The 25,010-nt window shown below is 39.2% G+C and overlaps 1 protein-coding gene and 1 long non-coding RNA gene across 5 annotated transcripts in view; one reads left to right on the top strand and one right to left on the bottom strand.

Moving 5' to 3' along the window:
• The window catches only part of SYNPR (synaptoporin), a 336,540-nt gene that overhangs the window by 111,659 nt on the left and 199,871 nt on the right, over positions 1-25,010 (bottom strand). For all 3 annotated transcript variants that reach the window (XM_008964003.6, XM_003811604.6, XM_008964002.4), the window contains one exon: positions 20,410-20,534. In XM_008964003.6, coding sequence (XP_008962251.2) covers positions 20,410-20,534 — 125 coding nt within the window. The remainder of the gene's footprint in view (positions 1-20,409; positions 20,535-25,010) is intronic.
• The window catches only part of LOC103784978 (uncharacterized), a 229,928-nt gene that overhangs the window by 149,830 nt on the left and 55,088 nt on the right, over positions 1-25,010 (top strand). The gene's annotated exons all lie outside the window — the stretch shown is intronic.

Below are 25,010 nucleotides of genomic sequence, written 5' to 3'. Positions count from 1 at the left end.
TACTGCAGCATTAACCTCCCAGGTGCAAGTGATCCTCCCATCTCAGCCCAGCAAGTAGCTGGGACTACAGGGGCATGCCACCACTCTCAGATAATTCTCGTATTTTTTGTAAAGAAGAGGTTTCACCACGTTGCCCAGGCAGGTCTCCAACTTCTGAGATCAAGCAATCTGCCCACCTCAGCCTCCAAAAGTGCTGAGATTACAGGCGTGAGCCACCACTCCCAGCCTCATTTAATTTTCATAATAACCCTATGAGGTGAGTATAATGACATTTAGAATTCTAGACCCCTAATACTGGTATGTCACCAGTGCGAATAGTAATGCTCATCACTCTTGCAATAATAATGGCTAATTTTTTTTACAATTTGCCATGGGCCAGGCACTGTATTAAGCAATTAACTATCATTATTTCATTCAGTGTCACAGAAAACTTGCAAAATAGGGATTATTAGTTTCATTTTCCAAATTAGAAAATAGGTTCAGAGAGATTAATAACTTGTACAAAGACTCAGCCCATAAATAGCACTAAATCCTTGTCTATACCACACTATGTACTATAATGTATAGTTTATTTTATAATTGTTAACTCATTTGAATGAGTTCTCTGGGGACTTTTTAATATATTTGGGAAGATGAGGCTTGCTTGCTAGAAATAATTGGAAAAACCACAAAAGCAGTGAATGAGCAGTGATCAAATTGTGTGAGTGAAAACAAGTTTTGAGAAGATAAGAGCTGGAACATCCTGGGAACATAGCTTAGAGGAGAAACCATTCTTTTTGGTTTTAAAATGCCAGCATTTTCCCAAGGGACACTCATTTTAGGAAGCCACTATATGATCATTACAGTCCACATCTGCATCCATAATAAGCACTGTCATATATTGAACACTTTTTCTTTTTTCAACCATTTTGACACACTTTGGTTTGTTTGATCTGTAATCACCTTGTAAGGTGGGCAGGGCTGATATTGTACTCATTTTATTGCAGAGATAAAAACAGACTGACTCACCCAGAATCCCACAATTACTCGGTGAGGGAGGCAAGTCCAAAGTCAGATCTTGTAACCCTGGGTTCAGCTCTTTTTTTCTCTAGGACAGTGTTTCCAAGAATCTAGTACATGTAACCTTGATGATTGAGATGACTGCGGAGGCATAGAGGACTGCTCTTTATTTTCACATTGTTTCAAGGGTATTATCGCTTAGGATGGGGTAAAGTATGCATTTCAATTACAAAATTGAGTTTTTACTCAAACAAAAATATTAAGTAAATAGTCCAGGTGGTATGCAGGTATGGGTAAAAACCATGCTCCAAATTGGGAAACTCTTATCTTATTTAATACCATCTATTTCCTGCTAGAAATTGTCACACTTTCTATTACTTAATGTAGATTCCAGTGAGCAAGTTGCATATTTTTTGTTTAATTTTAAAAAAATTTAATCCCAATGGCAAATAAATAGTGTTTTAACACCTTTAGCCTTCCATTTTGACTTTACAAAACAGTTTTTTTTTTGTATGATTATCTTCTCTTCTTCACTGAACTGTGAATTCCTTGAGGACAATGACTTTGTCATACTAATGTTGGTGGTCCTCAGTGTGCCTGTGTATTTATTTCAAATAGGTTAGTGTATTAGAAAGAAACAGAGACCTATTCAGGTTACATCAAGAAATGAGGGTGTTTTTGGAAGGATACATATGAACAGAGCTAGGAAGTAAGAAATACAGAGGCAGCTCTAGGATTAACTCACCTCCCATCTCTGTCACAGGACATGCATCCTGCTGGTTTCTCAAGGTGTCTTTGTTCCTCTGATGCTTTCCTTCACCTCTGAAGGAAGTGGCCTCCTTCTTGATTCAGAGTTTTCTGCTTCCTTATAATTTTGGCTTATATAGAGTTCTTCGTTGCCTCTTTGGTCTTGACTGTACCTCATCAATGATGTGAAACTCTATCCCTCCTTTGTTCCTACTCTCTCTAGCTTCTTGGTGCAAATTCCCCAAATAAGAAATCGAGTTAGTCTGGTGCAGCTTTCTACAACAGGTCATTTCCTCATTTATTAAGAAAAAAACTATTGCATCTATTAAATATCACAAATTTACATGTCCAAAATAGAACAACCAACTGATATCCCACCAACCTCCCACCATCATCCTTCCAGTTCTTGGACCCCAAAACTTCATTCCTTCTTTGCCTAACCTTCTCGCCCATATATCCTTTCTATTAGCCAGTTCTATGGATTATACCTTTACATATATCCTAAATTATTCCAGTTTTCTCTCTCTGAACCACTAAAACCTGAATTAAGCCACCATCAACTGTTGCCTAGATTATCTGTAACCACCATTTAACTGGTCTCCTCATTCCACCAGAAAAAATTTTTTTTCACATAGCAGCTAAAATAATTATTAAAATATGTAAATCAGATCATGGCACTTCTGTAGTTTTTTTTTTTTTAATTTTTTATTCTTTTTTTTTTTTTAGAGGTGAGGTCCCACTATGTTGCCCAGGCTGGTCTTGAACTGCTGGGCACAAGCGATCCTCCTGCTTCAGCCTCCCAAAGTGCTCAGATTACAGGTGTGAGCCACCATGGCTGGCCTACTTCTGTAGTTGTAAGTAAAAGATGCCCCTTTCATCTAGAAAAAAATTCACACGCCTTATCGGGCCCACGAGGCCATGTCTGATACTGGCTCCTCCCCGCCTCACTGCATCACACTCTGCACTTACGCACTGTGTTCTCGCCACACTAGTCTTCCTTCTATTCCTTTACCACACCAGGCCTCTTCCCGCCTTTGCTCCTGCTGTTCCATCTGTAAGAATCTCTTCTCCAGATCTTTGCAATCGTTCATCTTTCTTGCTATTCAGGTCTCTGCTCAATGTCTCCTCATAAAAGGGATCTCTTTGCCTACGTTTCCCCAATTATTCATCACATCACTCTGTTTAATTTTTGTCATGGTACCTATTTTAATCTGACACATTCTTGGTCTCTTGCTCGTTTGCTTGTTTATTTTCTCCCTTCCTTCCGCCCACTACAACATGAAGCTCCTTGAGAAGGCCCCAATCAATCTTGCTCTCCACTGGATTCCTGGCACCAAGAACTGCTCCTGGCACAGTGCAGGCATTCAAAAAATGTGCTCAATGAATGAACGAGTCTTTTTGCCAGGAACCATTCATAAATTATTGACTGGCTGATAAATTAGTGCCCACCTCCCATCCAATTAGCTAAGATGGTGGTGCCCTTAGATCGCGAACATAGCTAAAGATGGACTAGTTCTGTTGCTGAGGGCAAGCACCCTATCCTCATCTGGTTACACACTTGACACAGATGGACTGACCAAATGAGTGAATGAATGAGGGCTCAAAAGTTTAACACGTCTCTGAGTATTTCTGCTGATGTACAGTGAGACTTTGAAAGAAGAGCTGAGTGTACTTTTTTTCTTACTCCCTATATTTCTCTTCTAAAAAGCATTATAAAAAGCACCAGAGACACACTGTTTATCTGGCTAGCAGCATTTGGTTGAAAATTGAAGTGATTTTTAAAACTACAGAAACACATAATCATCTGGCACCAGTGATGAGCCTGAGTTAGGGAGGAATTCACATTACATTTTCATTTAGTCTTGCACAACATAAGGAATTTACATTCATTTTCTTCTGTGCCACTGTTTGTTCCCATATGGAATATTTATGCTTTACTTTTTAAAACTCTGTATAAAGGAAACCCTAAGCTTTATCAGTCTTTAAAGAATATTCACTCTGCAGAGCGACTGAATTCCATCTCTAAAGACCATGGTAATCAGAGTAGTAATTTCAGATTTGGAAATGGCAAAGTTTGTGTCAAAGATGGTGGTTCACACTGACAAGAAAAAAAAACAGCAACACCCCACAACATATATAATGGCATATTATCCATGGCATTTACTCTCTCTTGACAATTGTGATGACTTAGAAGAATATTGAAGGAACAAGTCCCTTCTCATTTTAGCAAGACATAAACTAAATCTAGAGATAAATAAGAATAAATTGTTTAAAATTAAACCTGAAGACAAACTCTTTCACCATACGTTGTATCTGTGAGGAAACAGGGACTAGAAAATGAGTTTTCTTTGTAAGTACTATGAAACAAACTCTTTTCAATGCCAACATTTAATGAGGGTTGTTAAGATGAGCACCATGATGTAAATTAATTCAATATACAAATTTTCAAAATGTTCGCTCACACTGTGTAAATATTAATTTGTTAATTTGGGCGATTTGTCATAGACTTCTTTGTCATTAGTAAAGATTAAGAGACCTTAATTCTAATTATCTGCAGTGTGACTCTGTGTGATGGTCATATTGGGTAAGGAGTTCAGGAATATTTATGCAAACTCCTGTACAACCGAGGACTTGCAGTGGGTGATGGATGAGCCATGGAATGTCTCTGTGCCTTAACTTGATCAATATCAAGCTATTCTTAAAAAGGATGAAGCTCCATAAAAAAAGAGCCCATTCCCTTTTCACTTTTAAATTGCCTTCATTGCCAAGCATAGTGCCTGGTACCATACTGAAAGTGAGTTGCATCAGTTAGTAAATCAAAGGTATGCATTGAGGAATACTGACAATAAAACAACTGGGGGCAGGTGGACAAGAGATAAGGTGGGTATGCCAGTGATTAGATATAAAGAAATGTGAGCATATTCTTCTTAAATTTTTTTTGGCTAGGAATACAGATGCCTAATAATTATGTAAAAAAGTATTAATTCTCACTAAAGTAATTAAGTAAATGCATTTGTAGTATTCCATATTAGGAAGAATGGAGAAACAGGCACTTTCATATCTTCCTGATAGGCATATAAATTGTCTTTTGGAGAGGAATTTGGCAAAATCTATAAAAATTTAAGGTGTGTACACCTTTTGGCCCAGGGACTTACCTGACAGATGAGCTTACAAAATTATTTTAATTGTACCATTGTTTGTGATAGTGAAAAACCAAAATAACCTAACTGTCCACATAGGTAACTGGCATCATAAATTATGATATAGTCATGCAAGAAATTATAGTATAGCTATGAGGTCCAAAAAACAGGTGGTAGAGCCATAAGGGTTGACATGAAAATATATTTATAATTATTCTTTTTAATAAAAATGACTTGTAAAATAATATTTACATCAAAATTTTAAAAATGAATGCATAAAAAGAAAAGTTCTGAAATAACGTACATCAAAACTTTTATGGAGATTATCTCTGAGAAGTTACATTAAGAAGGATTTTAATATTCTAATTCATTTCTATATAATAGGATTTTAAAAAAATAAATACTTGTTTTTAAATAGCAGTTTTAGGCTCACAGAAAAATTGGGAGGAAAATACAAAGAGTTCCCATATAACCCCTCTCCTCCCCAGGCACGGTCTCCCCCGTTATTGACATTCTGCACAAAGGAGGAACATCTCTTGCAATTAATGAACATATAGTGACATACCGTTATCATCCAAAGTCCACAGTTCATATCTGGGCTCACTCTTGATGCTGTACATTCTGTGGGCTTGGAGAAATTTATAATGACGTGTATCCATCATTATAGTATTACACAGAGTAGTTTCACTGCCTTAAAAAAATCCTCTGTGCTCCAATTATTCATTCCTTCCACACCCCACATCTCCCTCAACCTTTGGCAACCACTGATCTTCTTACTGTCTCCATAGTTTTGCTAAAAGGATTTTAGAACAGAACAAAAACAAAAAAAAGTGCTACTTTTTCTAATAAAAAAGGATATTTTAAAATGTGGTTATAAACAACAGAAAATTTAACTGTTTTAGACAACAGAATGCAAGACGGTGGAAGAATAGTGGAAAGTGAACCCCCTGGTGCATGTACTAAAATAAAACACGTGTACAGAGATTGTTGAGCATAATTCATAGCTAATTTCTAAAGATGCCAAAAGGTAATCAAGCATACCTTGGAAGAAGCCCCAGCTCTGTACTTAGGAAAAGTGATTCTCTGCACTTTACACTTACTTCTTATATCACAGCATTAAGCCTAAAGAGATGATAACTAAAGATCCTTCATTGCAATCAAAGATGTTCAGGTTTTTTGATTAGCATCTGGGACCTCTCAGCTCATCTCCTTCTTCCCTCCACAATCCACCCCTTGTCAGGGAAAGGAGAATCGGCTATAGCATTAAACCCTTTGGAATAGCTTTATTCTTAGAAAACCCTGTCGTTTGTGTGACTCCTTAACAGTGTCTAAGTGACAGCTGCTAGTTTGGCAAAGGATCTTTCAAAATGAAAAATGAGAAATTCTACAAACTGTGTCAGCAACAACTTATTTATTTCAAATTCTAGCCAGCTGCAAAAAGGAAAAAGAACAATCATTTCAGTTCCAGCCTAGAGTTGTTCTTCCTTCACAGTTTATTCCTGGACTCAGGAAATCAACTGGAAAATTAATGCCAGTGATTCTGAGTCCCAAGGAAAACAATATCTCTGAGAACCATTCGCTAAATTCCTCTTGACCTTCCTGGTTTGCCTATGAGGAATAGGCTATAAATGTAGGAATGAGAAGGAAGTCTCTGCAATTGTGGGGACTTGTCAACTCAAGGGCATCATTGCTGCTCTTTACAGTGTGGTGGTGAAGGGCATGGTCTTTGATGTGAGTCAGATCCAGACATTCTAAATATGGCCTTGCCACTTACTAGCTATGTGACCTAGTGCAAGGCATTCAATCTCAGTGAGCCATAGTTTGCTCACCTGTCAAGTGGAGTTTAGAGTAGCTATCTCATAGAGGTGTTGTTAGCACTGATGGGTATAACATGTGTTATGTGATTTCCACTGTCCTGGTATATGGTAAACTTATCAATAGTGGCCTTTTTTGATCATAATAATGATATCGATGACAACGATGATGATGATGATGATCTTTGCCATATATATATATTATATATATATATATATATACACATATAACAGGATTAACATATCCACCCTACTTTTTGATCTCTACCTTCATTTGTATTTGGCTGAGGTGGAGAAGGCAACTAGCACTTCAGCCTTTTTTGAGGGGACATGCTCAAAAGCACATTGTTGGAGGGGGGTGTGAAATTGCTACTGTTCACCTATTACTACCACATTTAAATTACCATTTGCTTTCTTTTCAAGTTTTTTGTTTTTCTTTCTAAGAGTAATATATGTCATAATAGAAAATTTGAAAATAACAAAAAATAAAAACATCCATTTGTTTTTTGTGGTACCTAAAAATTTTTTATTGTGTTAAGTATAATAAATAAGGTAATTGTTTGCTGAAATCAAAGTGTAATCCCAAATTAAAAAAAAAATCGATCAATGTTAAAACACAAAATATCAGTCTATTGGAAATCAAAGCTCTGTCTGATTCTTTTTAGGTCAGCAGTTCTCCAATTTCCACAAGTCTAAGGCTTACTTGGGGATTATTTAAGATGCCACTCCTTGGGCTTCACCCAGATACTGATTAAATGTGTCTCTGGGCTAGGATCTTGGAATCTCCATTTTTTTTTTTTTTTTTTTTTTTTTGAGACAGAGTCTTGCACTGTTGCCCAGGCTGGAGTGCAGTGGTGCGATCTCGGCTCACTGCAACCTCCGCCTTCTGGGTTCAAGTGATTCTCCTGCCTCAGCCTCCCAAGTAGCTGGGACTACAGGTGTGTGCCACCATGCCTGGCTAATTTTTGTATTTTCAGTAGAGATGAGGTTTCACCATGTTGGCCAGGCTAGTCTTGAACTCCTGACCTCAAGTGATCCACCTGCTTCTGCCTCCCAAAGTGCTTGGATTACAGCAAGCAGTGTACCGTGCCTGGCTGGAATCTCCATTTTAAATGAGCTTTCTACATGTTACCATGCAGGTAGGGGAGCTTTCAACCTATCATCGAGAGAGTCTAAAGTTCTGATCACATCCAGGGTCTCTGAATTCCCACAGTGGGATACTGGAAGGAGAATTAAGAATGTGAATCCTGGTTTTCCAGTTGTCACTTGATGACACTCCAAGCCCTGATGGTTTCGTGTCTCGGCTCTGGCTGCCAGATCATCTGACTAGCGAGTCTGTTTGAATACTTGCCAATCCTCTCTGTTTGAACCTCTCAGCCCTGGAGAATCTAAGTCCTCTCATGGCTCACAAAATGCCATTCTATTGGGGATGGGCTGGGATTGGGGAAGGAGAGGGAACACAGGTCTCCACCACTCAGTTGACACCAGCTTGACCCCATAAGGTATACCGTGGGACTTCCAGCCACCTGCTTGAGGGGACGCAAAGCATGTCCTAACATTTCTTTCTTTCAGGAATAGAAGGAAGCAGAGAGGGAGGTTAATGGGACCATGGTGCAGGGACCACACATTTTCAAGGCACATGACATAACATACAGATAAGAGTGGGCTGTTTCCTTCTGCCATTCCGAGGCTGTCACTACAGCTGGATTTTTTTGTCCTTTTCTAGGCAACTCAAAGTCAGTCTCTCTGTTTCTCTTTCCTATTCTAGGAAAGAAAACAGATGTAAGGAAAAAACTAGAACTTATTTTTATAACTTTGAAAACAGTAATGTTTGTGTTCTTCTAGGGTGTAAAGCTTCTCGCTGGTAATGAGGTTCTTCCCACCACACTCCCCCATGCCTGCTCTGTAAAATTACACACAGTGAGACTGAGAACTACATAAAAGGCCCACTCAGCATACAATGATTTAATCTCTGCCGCTTGTCACTTCCCTATGGGAGCTCAACAGAAACAACAGCCTTGATTACATAACCTACAATCATTTTCAGTAAGTGCCCCAATCCTGGTCTTTAAAAGACTGTTCAGATCTTACCTAAATAGAACAAGCTTCAGAGCAAGCCCTACGAGGTTCAAAGAGTCTTATATAAATTAATGCTATGAGTCTTTACATTTCCCTCTGTTCTCCCTGGAGCAGCAGTGGCTGGGGCACTACCAGGGTTCCCGGCCAAGGTCAAGTTCTACTGTTCCTCTGTATTTTCATAGAATTAGAGGTCTAACTCTCTCTTAGGAAGCCTTAAATCCAGCTTTCTCATTTTGTAGGAAACTGAGGTTCAGCAAGGGTTTCTGTGGTAGTCATCATCTGGTTGTTCTGATCCCATGCCCTACTCCTCCTGTGCTCTGGATCTCAGTCAGGGGCCTGATCCTGTCCAACTGGCTTCCAGTTACATTCAGCCATTAGGAAGCTCTGGTGGGAGACTGGAGGGTTAGAGCAAGGGAAAATCTAGGGGATTTCATCCCTTTCTCTTGTTGCTTTGGTGAACATCTTTCATAGTAGCTGCATCTCTTCCTTGGTTCCTGAACTCACTAGACGCCTCCTCTCACCATATTCTCAGCTTCTGATAGACAGGTTCCACCTTGGGCTCTAACAAGACCACTTCCTCCTATCGTGCCTCTTGCCTAGGAGTCAATACATTTTTGAAAAAAACAAAAAAGGGCAAGAGAGTAAACACTTTAGGCTTTATGAGTCAAAAGGCAAAATTGAGGATAGTATTTTGTAAGTACTTATGTAGCATTTAAATCATACACATTTAGGCTGGGCATGGTGGTTCATGCCTGTAATCCCAGTACTTTGGGAGGCTGAGGGAGGCAGATCACTTGAGATCAGGAGTTCGAGAACAGCATGGCCAACATGGTGAAACCACATCTCTAGTAAAAATACAAAAATTAGCCGGGCACGGTGGTGTGTGCCTGTACTCCCAACTACTCGGGAGGCTGAGGCACGAGAATCACTTGAACCCAGGAGGTGGAGATTGCAGTAAGTCCAGATTGCACCACTGCCCTCCAGCCTGGGTGACAGAGCAAGACTGTCTCAAAAAAAAATTATATATATGAATATACACATAAACCTTTAAAAGTGTAAAAGCCATTCTTCACCTGTGGGCCATATACAAACAGGTAGGGGGCCAGCCAGTTCTACTCAACAGATTTTCTTTGTCAATCCTTGCTCTACCCTTAGGGGTGTCTTCCCTCCCTTGCTCGTCTTCAGATTGCCTTAAGGACCCTTTCCAAATCATCCAAACCCTGTGTAGCTAATTCTCTACATTAACTTTTTGTAATTGAACCACCTGGCATGAGCTCTTGTTTCCTGAATGGACCCCTACCGATTTGGGCAATGACTTGTTTAAAATCATATTCCATGAAGTGGGATTATTGTCTACTTCATAAATTTCTTATTGCTTTCTGGTCTTCAGAAATATGTTCCCAAACACATCTCAATGGAATTGTGTAGATTCATCATTCAAGTCAAATCCGCTGGTCGTCTTCTTGTGTTTTGACTGCTGACACAGTGAAGAAAAACTAGTGGCTCCACCTGTAACCCCCTCACTTTGGAAGGCTGAGGTGGGCAGATCACCTGAGGTCAGGAGTTCAAGACCAGCCTTGCCAACATGGTGAAACCCCATCTCTACTAAAAATACAAAAATTAGTTTAGTGTGATGGTGGCTGCCTGTAATCTCAGCTACTTGGGAGGCTGAGGCACTTTAGCTAGGGAGGCAGAGGTTGCAGTGAGCTGAGATTGCACCACTGCTCTCCAGCCTGGGTAACAGAGTGAGACTCCATCTCAAACAAAACAAAACAACCCAAAAAACAAAAAACCTAGTGGGTCCAAGGGGTGCCCATGAACCAAAATCAGGAACAAGAAACTTAAAATATTAAAGTTGGTCCCTAGACTGTCCAACACTACTCAACATCACTGAGAAAAGTGATGGAAAAACTAATGAACAGGACTGGACTATAGATGCACATTACCATTGGAAGTGGGGCATGGAAGACCACGCATGGCATGCTATATACCATGCCTTCCCTCTCTGCTGCCTCCACCCTGGGCCAACCCACCACCATCTTTTCCTTGGACGGCTGCAGCCACCTCCTTACTGGCCTTCTTGACTTCACCCCTTAAGTGTATTTACTTTCATTAGCCACAAGCAAGATCTTTTACAAAGAAATTGTATGGCTCCTTTCCAATGCCTTCCCATTTCACTCAACATCAAATCCAGTTTCCTCCTATGAACCCACAGCACCCCACAGGATCCAGCCTCTGCCTCCTTTTTCAGCTTCATCTCCTGCACCTCTCCTCTTCCTCATTCCAATCCAGCAAAACTGGTTTCTTTGCTGGTTCTCAGACTCTCCCCAATCTCAGATTTCAGGCCTGTGCTCTTGTCCTTTGCTCTCCCTGGAATATACCCCTCAGACATCTTTGAGGCTCTCCCTCTCCTAATTCTTTCAGGTCTGCACTCAAATTTCATTTCACCAGCAAGGTTTTCCCCCAGCCAGCTGATCTAAAATAGTACAGCTTCTCTCTTTATCCCTTAACCTTCCTAATTTCCTCTCAAGACTTTTACCATTACCTGATACCTACTGGGATTGCATCCCTGCCTCTTTGGTGTCTCATGTCACTCCCCGCTCCACTTAGGAGTCTCTCTTTATTCCCCCAGATTCCAGTCTTTTCTCTCTAAAGGCCATGCCCATGCTTTTCTCTTTACTTAGAACATTCTAAGCGATGTTCATTCTGAGTATGTATTATTTGATCCTCTCCACTCCCACTAATACTTATTTTACTTCTCTGCACAATATTCATTTTCTTCATAGAAATTACAACTGTAAAAATATGTACATGCATATATGCATATATATGTATTTATTTATATTTCTCACTTCTTTGTCTTTCTCCCATCTCCAGCTAATTGTAAATTTTGTGAGGGAAGGGGTCGTGTCTACCTCACCAACAAATACATACCAAGTGCCTATATAATTCAGGGCCTTATATACTGCAGGTGCTTAATAAAAAATTAATGAGAATAATTAAATTATACAGGATGGGGTCATTCACAGATCTAGGAAAAATGATTGAAGGGTCTCCTTATTGTATTAGAAGCTGTTGGTTGCCCACCTGTATCTCTCTTGTTCTCACCATTTCTGTTTACAATGATGGCTTTCTAATGTCAGCATCCATGAATTTGCAAGAAGACTTTCTTCAGCGGTAGGCACATGCTAGGTCTGCATGCAGTCCCAGGGAATTAACACCCCCAGGAGCAGCTTTTGGCCAGTGACCAATAGGATTGGGGGTATAATTATCCAGCCTGAACACTTGCCGGATGGATTTACTGTTGGGGCATGTCGCCCACAGTTTCCTAAAAATCTCAGGTGCCCCAGTTGCCAATGGTGGTATCTTGCCAATTAATCTACTTCTTTTTGGCTTTCTTCCCTTCCCTGTCTCATGTCCCCATTCCTCACCGGTGCTTCCAGGATCATCTTCCAAGAAAACTACTTGCACTCAAATCCTGGTCTCAATATGTGCTTTTGCAGAAACTCAAACTAAAATATCCATTCTACCCAATTCACCATCACCACTCTCCTTTTGGGGAAGTGTTGCAACAAAAGTTTTCCAATCTTGCAATTATACAGATTGAGAGGGGAACAGTGGGGTGGAGATGGGGTAGACTAATTTGTCCTTCACTAACTTTTTTCATTTAACCCTTTTCATGCCAGCAGCCATGGCACATATTTGGATCATTTTCTGTGATCCCCAAGACATTCCCTACAAATGATAGCTCCTCTCTTTACTGCAGAAACTTCCAAACAGGACTGTCATACTTGGTCTACAGCTGAATTCTGGTGCCAATTTCTTTCACTAGACTTCCTTAATAATAACAACAACAACAATGATAGCAACTCAGGGAATATTCAATGTGTGCCAGACTCTGTACTACACAACTAACTCATATTATCTAATTGAATGGTTGCAACCACACTATAAGGAAGGTACTGGTATTATTGCCTTTTTATAATAAGGAAGCTGAGGCCCAATAAGGTTATGGGCCCAGCATGCTTCCACTGCACAATTCACTACCAGTTAGGGGGTTATGTCTTGCCCATCCACTAGGCAGCAGAGTTTGGATTTGGCTAGAGATTCACCATTAGCCCTTTGGCCACACCACCTCTAAGTCTCCCAAAGTCTCTGCCCCATAACACCATCAGGTCTCATCATACACAAAATTTATTTTAAGGCAAAACATTAGAATGAGATACTGTAGTTATAAAGTTTCTGAAATTTTAGGCAAAAAGAGTGAAACCCTTTGGTAATGAGAAACAATAAATGAATACTTAAATGTAATTGCAAGTGCAGCATTTCCTGAACACAAGATATAAAAAATTGCAGCCCTTCACACTTTTATTTTCCCCAAATTGGCTATTATGGTAAAAACCGAAAAAATAAAAAATGTTTCTCATCACTGCTCTTGGCTGCGCATCTTAGGGACAAAATTCTTTCTGCCTGGCAGAGCTAGCGTTACTAGATAATGGCCCAAACTCCACAGCTTTCCTGGCATCTACTTGCACCTGCCCCCGTGTTCCAAACAGGGGTGGGGGAACGACAGAGCAAGTGGCTAGAGTCATGAGCGGGGGAATGGTGCTTATTCAGCCAGTGCCCAGCTGAGCAGCACTGGCTTTCCTTTCCTTCAATGTGGAACCTCTCATTGAATTGAATTTCACAGATCACGAAGATCAGACTAAGCCTCAGTCTCCTACTCCACCGATGCCAACCTCCCAAGGATTATGCTAGTGCCACTAAGAGTTCTCCATTCTGTCACTTTGAGGGGGAGCTTTCATTCTCCCATTAGTTAAATTTTTTTAAAAAGTCTTAATACATCCTAGGGCAACCCAAATAAACATTAAATAGTTAAAAGCACGTTAATCAAGAGACAGTTAAATATGTGCACCCTTTAATGTTTTTATATAGGCAGAGGCAGGGTTGGGGAAGATCCCATTCTGGGTAAAATATAACAAACTGGCCATTTGTTTTCTCAAGGGTAATTTTGCTAATTAACCAGAATAAATATCTTTTCTAGCACTCTAGTTGATTTTTAATTGCCCTTACTTGATAATGAAATAAAAATAGTAGCCAAAAGACAATGTATTGAATGTCAGGTCTTGTTTTAAGCATTATTTATATTTATGTCTTATTTAATATTTATAACAATACTATGAAATAGGTAACATTGTTTCTGTTTCACAGATAAGGAACAGAAGTGATAAGCAATTTTCTCAATATCATACAGCTAATAAGTAGCTGAGTGGAGGATTTGAATCTATGTAGTCTGTCTCTAGAGTCCAAGCTACACTACATTGCTTCAGCTTTAACCGTGTAAAAAAGTTTGCACAAGTGTGAAAAGAATATTTGATTCACTCATAATCTTGCCACCTAGAAATAAGTATGTTAACATTTTGACGCAGTGGTTATGACATAATCTTTATAAATATAACTAGTTTTTGTAGTTTACCCAAACCTTTGAGGAGAAAGGTTGTAAGGTTTATCACCAAATTTGGAGAATATATTTGGGATGGGCTGATCTAAAATACAAACTATGTCTAACCAGATTTCATTTCAGAGGCCCCATGCAGCACCTCCAAAATCTCAGCCATCATCTCATTTTCAGAAAATCTGAAGCTGACATTGAAGGACACCCTACTATGACTGTCAACTGGGAAAAACCTACCATATATACTAAGATTCTTTGTATAAGACCTGAACTGAAAACCGCAAGGGGAAGTACTGTAAACTGAAGTAACTGATTTCCAACCAAGCTATTTGTTTGTTTGTCTGTTTTTGAATGAGTAATACTGTATAATATGATTTAGAGTGAGAAGAAGTAGGGATTTACTCTATCGATTGATCAATCAAGCAGTTGATCAATCTATCTACTCATCTATCTATCTTCTTTAAAGATGGTAATGTTCTCACGCAATGCCAGTGTCTTAGGTTGGACTTCTCAGAGGCAGCCCCTGAGATCAAGATTTGAGTGCAACTCCTTAGAGGATTCAGCTCTGAAAACACCAATAAGGCAGTGGAGAAGTGAGACAGACAAGGTAAAAAAGATAATGAAAGGTGTGTTAATGTTCAGGTTTGCACTGTGGGTGATTCTGTCCTGCTGGTGCCTCTGGGAAATGGTATAGTACATGACTTAGTGTTATGCCACATGAGGGGTGAGAAAGTTGGGATTGCTATCCTCCAACTCACATTTGTCATTGGGTAAGGGCTGCTCCAGGAGACATTACTCCCCAGCATTTCTTGCCTGCTCTGCCTATAGACCAAACAGGTTCCAGCGGTGAGAGAAAGCCCTTTAACAGTCATAGGGACTTGTGGCTAGGCGTGGTGGCCCACACCTGTAATTCCAGCACTTTTGGGGGCCAAGGTAGGTGGATCACTTGAGGTCAGGAGTTTGAGATAAGCCTGGCCAACATGGTGAAACCCTGTCTCTACTAAAAATACAAAAATTAGCCAGGCATGGTGGTGCACATCTGTAATCTCAGCTACTCAGAAAGCTGAGGCATGAGAATAAACAAAATTTATGAAGGACAATTTTGTTAATTATCTAGAACAGTGATTACTAATCTCATATGTAAAATAATGCTTAAAATTGACAGCAAACAATAATTTTATCTTGATGAGGTCTCAAGACATGGAAGTGACATAGCAACTACTTTATTTTTTATTGTAAATCTTCTGTTGTTCCCTATATTTAGTTGTTCTCAAATGAAGGAAGATTTTTACAAACTGAAAATCTTTTTTATTAGTTATTTGTTCAACCAAGGTCATAAATTTATCATCATGTCATTCAATGAGCTGGTTACTTCCAAAAAACAAGAGGTAAGCACCTTCTCTATTAGAAGGTCATTAACAAACTTAGTCTCTTTCTTCACAAATATCATATCTTGAAGACTTAAGATAAGCAAATTAGGGTCCTTCAAAATTTGCATTGTATTGGTCTGTGAGAAAATATACTGAATTCTATTTTCCATTCCCCCACAGCTCGACACACTTTCTCTCCAACTGAAATGTCCCATGAAAGCTTTTAATAACCACCATTAACTATATTCGATGGCTTTTTCTTGGTTTTTCACTCCTTTCTTTCTTTGAGATACTCAATGCTGCTGAATGGTAGCATACATAAAGTTTTCTTTTTTATATTTTATTTTATTTCTGTTTTTATTTATTTTACTTTAAATTCTGGGATACATGTGCAGAAAGTTTTCTTACCTTCTGAAAAACCTGAACTTTCTGGGTCATCCAACTTCTTTTCCATTTGGTCTTCTCCTTTTGGTCTCTTTCAGTGACCCCTTTCATTCACTTTTTTACAAGAACAGGCATCCTCCATAGTTCCCATTCTGTCTCTCTTGGTGACCTCTCTTCATCCAGATGTGACTTCATGATGATGACTCTTAAAGCTTCATTTTCACTCTTTACCTCTCTCATCTTATATAGGGTTTAACATGAAACTCCCTGATAGAGAATTCCCCTGTGCTTCTAACAAGCATCTCAAACTCTGCATGATCAAATCCTAACTTGTACTCTCTACTTCAAAATAGATTTCCCTGTTATTTTCCTTTTGTCATCTTTAACTCCTTCTTCCTATTCAACTTATAAGGAATTCAAGGTCTTCTATAATCAGGGGAAAAAAATGGCCTTTCTAACTTTATCACTTTTGTCCTTGATAAATTTTTGTTGTATTCACCATGCTCCAAACAGTCTGAACTTTGCTTTCTTCTTGTTTTTATTCAAATCACAAAATTTTAAAAATCCAAAAGTTTAAATTTAATTTCTGTGTGATGTCAACAAAATTTTTCTCAGCCCAGTCTTCTCAATCAGTAAAATAGTAGCCTCCTTCACAGAGTCTGTGTAATGACTACATAATCTAATATATGTCAAGGTATCTAGCACAGTGTTTGGCACATTGTACCCTTGTAATAAGTGTTTGCATGTCTGTTCATTCATTCATCATTCTGACCCTTCTCCATTGCCTTGGCCATGAAAATTTTTGTTCCTATAGCCCCCTAACCTCTGAACTCTGCCCTTCTCTATCTTTTATTCATGTATAAGTTCAAAATGTTACTTGGCATTCCTAGAGTAGGCTTTCTACAAATATATTAAATACCTTAAAATGAGAAACCCTACTTTCCACTTCTATGCATAAAGGAAGTACCAAAAATATGGAATCTAGAACTACTCTCCTCCTAGTTATCAAGTAAATTTCATACCAAATTTAGTATATTATTGCAGATGAGAAAACAGCTAAGTAATAGTTGTTCACTGTAATCACAAATAATAAGGACAAGGTGACAAGTGGTTTATTTCTATAACAATAAGGTGACAAGTGGTTTATTTCTATAACAATATGATACATTGCTGGATGTCAATTATTTCTGATAGGAATCAGGAACACATACATATGGTGCTGTAAAGGAGATATGCACTTCGGCATATTTATTAGAAGAAGCACATTATTACTTTGTGAGTTATCTAGAATTTTTAACACTGACATTATCTTACATCCTAAAATATGTGTCTGATAACTGGTGAAGTAGCTTCCTTTGATGTATCATTTACAAACTAATTGTTTTTGTTCAAATGACTTGAGTTTATTGTCCTTTTGGTCTTTGCAATACATTGAATTGTTAAAAGCTACTAAATGTTTTTACCTTATTTCTAAGATTATCATCAAATCATTGGCATTGGCTTGTGACATTTTAGAAAAAATAACTTTTTTAAGCATAAGCAATGCTTTTATAATCTCCTACTTCAAATTGCTGAGTTGTCTCAACAGCTGCTTCTTGCCATTCACCTTGAAAATACAGATTTTTTTCACCTACTTCAATCCATTTGGAATTTCAGATGGGGTTCCTGTAAGTTATTTCTCTCCAGAAGCTGTGTCTTATCATTTCATCTCACTGGAAGCCATAGGATGACTCATTTTTAAAGAGCGTTTTTAAAATTACCAAGGTATCATATGCGTATTTTAATAAATTCAAATAATACTCAAGTATGTATAGTTAAAAGTAAATGTATGACCTCTGCATACCAATCACACATCCTTCCCCAGAAGTAATCCCTGTTAACTGTTTGTCTGTATCCTTTCAGAATTTATATTTTACATACATATATATATATATATATGTACACACACATACATATAGGTGCATAAATTTAAAATTATATTGTGCATTTACTATTATATTTTTTCTTAACATGCTGCTACTTACTTTCTCTTTAGTAATACATTTTAAACATCTTTCTATATCTGTACATTCACTTTTAAAACTTCTGCATAGGACATATGTAAATAATTCATTGAGCCTGCTTCCTGCTGATGGACATTCAGGTTTGTTTCAGTCTTTTATTATTAACAACACTGCAGTGCACATCATTACATGCATATTGCATGCATTACATGCATATACTTGTGTATTTATACGAACATTTTTGAAGGTAGATATCTAAAATGGTATTGCTGGATTAAATAGAATGTGCATTTAAATCTTGATACCTACTTCCAGTTGTCCTCCAAAAAGGCTTTATCAATATACATTATTTCCAACCACATGTGAGAATCTACATTTCTCTCCACCCTTTATAATGGTGGATATTATCACTGTTTACTTTTTCATTATTTATATTACCAGCATCTTGCTAACCGTACTTCTTCTGAAACAAATGTCTTCATAATAGTCTGTATAAATCCTGGCTTATTACTGAGATTTTCCCCATAATGGTACAGATTATGAATATGTACATAGATAATGGTACATGTTAAAATATACAAATGTAAAATTGAAATTGCAACCCGAGTAAATTAAGCTGTTTTGGGATGGTGTGTATATCTCCTAGATGAACATTAATGGGGGCAAAAGTACAAGACATTCTGTAAAAGGAGATGGGCTAATACTGCTTCCTTAACAGTAGACAGTAAATGTAAGATGTGGTAAGCAAAGTGGCAAATGATTTCTTGCTAAATCCTAGAACAGTGGTTTTAAAATTGTTTCTAGGAGACCTAGGGTTCCCAAGAGATCTTACAGGGGCTGTACGGTGGGGATTGGGCAAGGTGTGTGGCAGGTAGAAGGTTGAGGAGGACTGGCTGGGGGCATTAAGTTCCCTTCTTCTCCTGCTCCAACTTTCTCAGTGACTCATGTCTGTTTTATACATGGAGCTTCTGAGTGAGATAATGTTAGAAAGAAAAGCTGTGCTACTAAAAAATATAATGATTAACTATATTTGTTTCAGAACCCAGGTAAAAATCTTTTAAATGAGGGGGCTGCTATAGATGGCAATACATTTTGATCTAATTTCTCTAGTTGCCTTTCACTGGGCCAATCATTTGAATTTGTAGTCTTGGGAAGAAATTAAAGAAGCCCAGTGAAGGAAACTGTGCTTGAAGTGTCTTCTTACATTGTATCCTTAAGCAGGGATTTTATGAAATTAGATATTACCCTGCTCTCCACCGCCACACCAGCTCAGGCACTCTTCCAGTTCAGACAGGTCTCTTAATTACTCTCCTCCAGTTTGAGGAAAAGACTGAGAGTCCTGGGCTCTGGTAGTTCAATGTTTAGAGACTTGCTGACTTTTAAATCTTGAGAGATTCACTTTTAAGTTACCTGCTCCTGCCACATCTCTTAGTGGGAAATCACTGTAGAAGCCATGCCGAGCTTATGATTTCATGTATAATGTTACCAAGCATCCCAGCCCTGCTGTCCGGCCATTGGCAGTTTTCATCTCCTGTCCTAGATCCTGCATGTTAATCTGAAAGCATGCATTGGCTTGGCCACTCTCCTCCAGAAGCCAATGGGTTGGTCCAGAGCTTTCAGAAGTCAAGCACTTGCATGTCCACTTCCACCAGCACAGCACAGCACTTTGTACTAAATTTCCAGAGATTACGTGCTTAATATTTCTGAGCTTTCTACTCTTTTATTAGTTAGTTAGGAGAGTATCTACTTGAGCAAGGTATTTGCAACTTTTGTCAGCTCTACTCTTAAAAACTATTAAGAATATTGGTATCAATGCTACGTCTCTATGATGATTCATCACCTATGAACTGAGTCATCTTTGTCTTAAACTAGGAACAGTTCACTTTATATGTATACACACACACACACACACACACACACACATATATATATATACACTTAATATATAAATATTAAGGATGTGTTCCATAGTATACAGATCCTCTCTGATACTCAGTGAAAAAGAATTTCTACAGTCAAATGTATTTGGGAAACAATCTGTCATTCTTGTTGATTCAAAATGTGCATTAGAAAGGCACAGTGCTAAAAATATTTCTTGAATTTATTTGATCGTATTTTAAAATTACTTCTCCAATCTCCCTTTCTTTTTCCCTCCCTCCTTCTCTTTGTAGCAAGTATTTTTTCTTTTTTTCTTTTTTTTAAGAAGAGTCAGTTCTGTCTTGAAGGCACAACTCATAAATCCTCCCAGTGCCCACACTAGGTGGTGAGTGGGCACTGTGTTTGGGCATTCCGTGGGTGCAGGCAGAATACTTTCTGTTTACCCAGAAGTCCCTGGAAGACTGCATTTTTCTGAGACAAAGCACAGAAGAAAGAAAGAACCCTCTGTGAGGCTAGCAAGCATGAACCACCATTCCCTACCTGAATGGGTAGGCAAACGCTATGTCGATGCTGAGGTTACTTTCTGTCTTGTTGACGCAGTCCACACTCAGCTGCAGGCCTCCGGAATAGCCACCGCATGTTGCAAATGCAAAGATTGCAAAAAGCTGTGGAGAACAATTAAACAAATAGAAGGCAGTTATTAGGATGATGTTGCTCTAATGAGATATATCAAAAGGAGCTTAATGTCTGGATTGAAGGAATTTATGGTCCTTCTGAAGAAGAGCATTGCACTTGGTTCAGCTGGAAGATGAAGGTAGAATGGAGTGAGGACTGGGGACGTGGTGTCTAAAATAATTGTCTGGCAAGTGAAAAAAATGTGGCTTGGAGAATAATTAAAGACAAAGCCAAAATAGCTGTGTTTGAGTGTGTAAAGAGCTGTCGTGTCTCAGAGGGGAGAGGCATAATCCCATAGTCAAAGGCCTGGATAGCACTACACCAACTAGTTAATAATGGATGTCTCCAGGTAGGAAGATGTGGGGGTGTATCCTTGCTTTCTTCTCTTTGTTTGTCTGTATTTTCTACCATAAATATGATTTGTCTTTTGGAATAATATACATCAATATTTCAAAGTCATGGTCAGAGAATTCTAGAGCTGAGTTTGAGGAAGAGTAGGTGAGTTTCTAAGAGGTGCTATTTTAGAGCACAAGATCTCAGTATATTTCCGCTTCCAACTTTCACTGGTGGTTACATCTCTGTGTTGGTTGCTGTTTCTAAGTCAGCTATTAAAAGTTTCAACAGTTAATGTCATGGTCTATCCTGGTGTAGAATGTGAATCTGTGGGGAACCAGGTACCAATAATTAGGAGCAGGGACTCTGAGAGGTCTCCTAGAAAGAAGAGACACTTGGAAGACAGGATGGCCTAAGAGGGGACATAAGCAAATGCTAAACTTTGTTCATTTCATAATTTGGCTAAGCTCAAAAGAATTTCTTGCTCATTTCTAAAGGAAGTCGATCAAATGCACCTAACACTAACATGCTGCAGTATTCCAATTTATCTTAACTTTGGAATTCAGCTTCTTACAATAGTTTGGGGTCACTACTGGAAACACCAGCTCATTTTGCATAGTGAGAGGAGTTATTGCACAGAAGTCAACTGGGGTCAAGGGCCCTGGAATGTGACCTTGGGAAAGCTGCTTAATTTCCTCATGCCTTGATTTCCTCACTGAAAAATAGCATTGATGTTAACTCTTCTGGGTCATTTTGCTATTTGCGGTGTGACACAGACAGTTGCTGTGGACAAGAAGGCTGCTGGAGCTGGCAAGATCACCAGGTCTTTCCAGAAAGTTCAGAAGGTGAAATGAATATTATCTATAACTCCTGCCACCTCAATCTTAATCAAGGGTAGAAAAAAAGCCTCAGAATTGTTTTGTCTCAATTGGCCATTTATCTTTAATAGAAAAAGACTGGCTGACGATACCAAGGCATTGTGAAACCTTCACAGGCAAAGCAATATTTTGTGAGTCACGTGTGTGTGTGTGTGTGTGTGCACGCATGTGTGTGGCAGTTTTAAGTGACTAGTTTTTAAAATCTGTATTTTTAAAATGGAAAGAACTTGACCAAAAGATATAAGGATTGTAGTAAGAGTAAAATGTGTTAATATGTGGAAAGAATTTAGAACAGGTCCTGGCACTGCGTAAGCTCTCAATCAATGTTAACGAATATTACTGTAAATAGCAGATGCTCCTTAATAAGATGTTCCAGGCCATAAAATAGGAAATTTAGGCTTAATCCCTAGCCAGATCTGTCTGGCTGTCTGCCCCAGTGAGCCAACATACAAGCAGTCCAGAAAAACTGATCTTTTTAACTTTGTTAGCTTTCGTTGCACAGGATTTGATGAAGCATTCAGAAGCTATTCTAGGTCACTCCACAATCTAGGGTTGAGACACAGAATGCTGAAGCTGAAGGGAACCCCATCTTTAGGCCCCTGGTGTGGACTTGCTTACTTCTCATGACCAAATGCTCTCTTCCTGTAAGCAATTAGTATTAGTAGTATTAATAGAAATAAAGAGAAAGTGATTTTAATGGTTCAATGCTTAATTCTAGTTTTCATCAGCCAACACTGGATGTCCCAACCCTTTGGGCCACATCAAGATAGCGTCTTTGGTAAGAAAGAATGGAATGATGGAGTCCAAAGTCCCATGCCGTGGCAATGGAGCTAGCCCTTTCTGTCTCCAAGTTTCCTCATCCGTAAAACAGGGATAACCCCTATGTCTCTCTGAATCGCTGAGAAAACTAAGTGAGACGGAATATGTATTTACATGCTACCCTCTTCCAATTCATGCAGAGATTTGTGTGATATTTACATTTCTCTGGGGGCAGGAGTCCTAAGTGTGTGATAGGCAATTGTGCACATAAAAGTAAGAAGGGATTGTACATTGTGACCATTTTAAAGTGCCTACTATGGGCCAAGCATTGTGTCCAGCATGTAACATACTTGGTCGTATTTCCTAGTGGCAACAATGTTGTGAGGCATGTGTGCGTGAAGCTTAATATTCCTATAGGAAAAATATGGTAGAATAACATAATTGTTTCAAAATTCTTCATTCAAAAAAATCCTTGAGACGTTAAAATGTAACAAATTGGAATTGAAGGATATAAAAACAAATCTTGTCCATTTCAGTGCTCAATAGCTATAAAGAAACTACCTTGGCTTTTCATCTTATATTAAGTGCTTTATATACAGTAAGGTATTATTAATACCATCATATAATAAACTTAAGAAGGAATGATTGTTATGTATTTAACTAGTTCAAAATGTTAGATACATGGAAAAGAGGTTCATGACTATTGAAACCACATACACCACAATTTTTTCTTTTTACTTCTCTTGACCTCTGAAAACACAAGGCATTGTAATCGAGTTAAATATGATACCTATGGGCTTCCAGGTTACATTTCTCCCTTCCCCATAGTCCTCACTGCTGTAAGGTACATGGATGTACTTTGATCAACGAACAGGCTGAGGCAGACATCCAGGCCTGCATGACTTAGCAAGTTTAGAGTGCAGGCGCATACTCCACTAGTTATATACCCTATTTGTGTAAGCTCATACTTGGCTCAAAGCCGCTATTGTCTGGAAAAGGTGTAACTGCCCTGCTGACATGCTCTTGGGCCCAACATGGCTCTTGTGCAGGTGCAGGCACCCAGAGAAAAAGTGAAGCTACTGATCCCTGTAAGGGAGAATGAATATCTGGCAGATGGACAGTGGGGAGCCAGCACGTGGCTCGGCTTGCTCGTGCCCAGAAATAGAGTTAAGCTGCTAACCCTAGAGCTGGCCTTGCAGGCTGGCCATGCAGCTGTGCATGGGAGCCAGCTGCTTAGACGAGCTGAAGAGCCAGAGCAGGTAGCCGAGATAAAGGTGTGAGTAAGCTGCTGATGAGAGAGCTGCTGAATAAAGCCATGTCTTATTTACCTGCTATCTCTCAAGTGTTCTTCTAGCTCCCTGCCTCACATCCACCCACTCCCCTCTGCCCTCAGCTGGGGCAGGAACCTGACCCTGAGCATGACAACTGCTTAAAGGGAAATCATACTATATGATTGATATTAAATTCACATGGGTTTGGTGAGGATTGAACATACGATGTCTGTATAACACTGGAAGAGTCAGATCCTTCTGTATTTTGGAGCGTGAAATCAACTCCTCCAGAGAAAATCTGCCAGTGGCCTGGTCCTGTAATTGGAATACATCAAGACACAGTGAGGAGAGGGGACTGGAGGCTCTGCAGGGGCCTGAGATTCTCTAGGTGTTGCCTTGAAAGAGTGGGAGGGGACTTCAGAAATCTTCCCACTGATTCCCCTCCCAGTTACTCGCCCAACCATTCCTCCTTACATGGGGGAGCAGAGCAGTTCTGGGGTGAGGCAGACCTAAGCTTGAGCCCATTTCCTAGCTGTGTGACACGGGGCAAATCACTTCACTTCTCTAAACCTCAGTTCCCACATCTACCAAATCAAGACTAACATGCTTCAATCATTGGATGTTTAATGACAGATTTGCTATGTGCCAGCTGTTGGGGAACAGAAAAATTAAATAGTCACAGAAAAGACAAGGATAAGGAAGTTTCCCACCCACCATGGGGCTTAATGCTAGATGTGGGAGACACAATCAAAAAGCACATACAAATAAAATAATCTCAAATTGTGTTTCACGTTTTGAGGGGAGTTATTCTGCACAGGAGGTTATACCTGGGGGAGTGTTACATTTAAGCTAAGACCTGGAAGATGAGTGAGAGGAAGCCCCGCAAAAAATGAGAGTTGAAAGTAGGATCCTGGGTCTCTAGACTTCCCAAGTTAGGATTCTAATTAGCTCTATGGTTGGGGGAAGAGTGATGTTTTTTTGCCACATCGGTAAGAGTTGATTCTCAAATGGTCCAGTCTTCTTCACCCAGAAATGCACCATGGGTGCTTTGGTGACCTGAGGTTCTCCATGTTTCTCCTGAGTGTCTCATAATCACATTATCTGGAAGCTCATTACCAAAGCAGAGTAGGTGATTTGTCCTTTTTCTCTTTCTTTCCTTCCTTCTTCTCTCCCTCCCTCCCTTCCTTCCTTCTTCTCTCCCTCCTTTCCTTCCTTCCTTCCCTTT

Source organism: Pan paniscus, chromosome 2 (assembly GCF_029289425.2).
Source record: "Pan paniscus chromosome 2, NHGRI_mPanPan1-v2.0_pri, whole genome shotgun sequence".
Classification (NCBI taxonomy): domain Eukaryota; kingdom Metazoa; phylum Chordata; class Mammalia; order Primates; family Hominidae; genus Pan; species Pan paniscus.
This window is presented reverse-complemented; position numbering and strand designations above follow the sequence as displayed.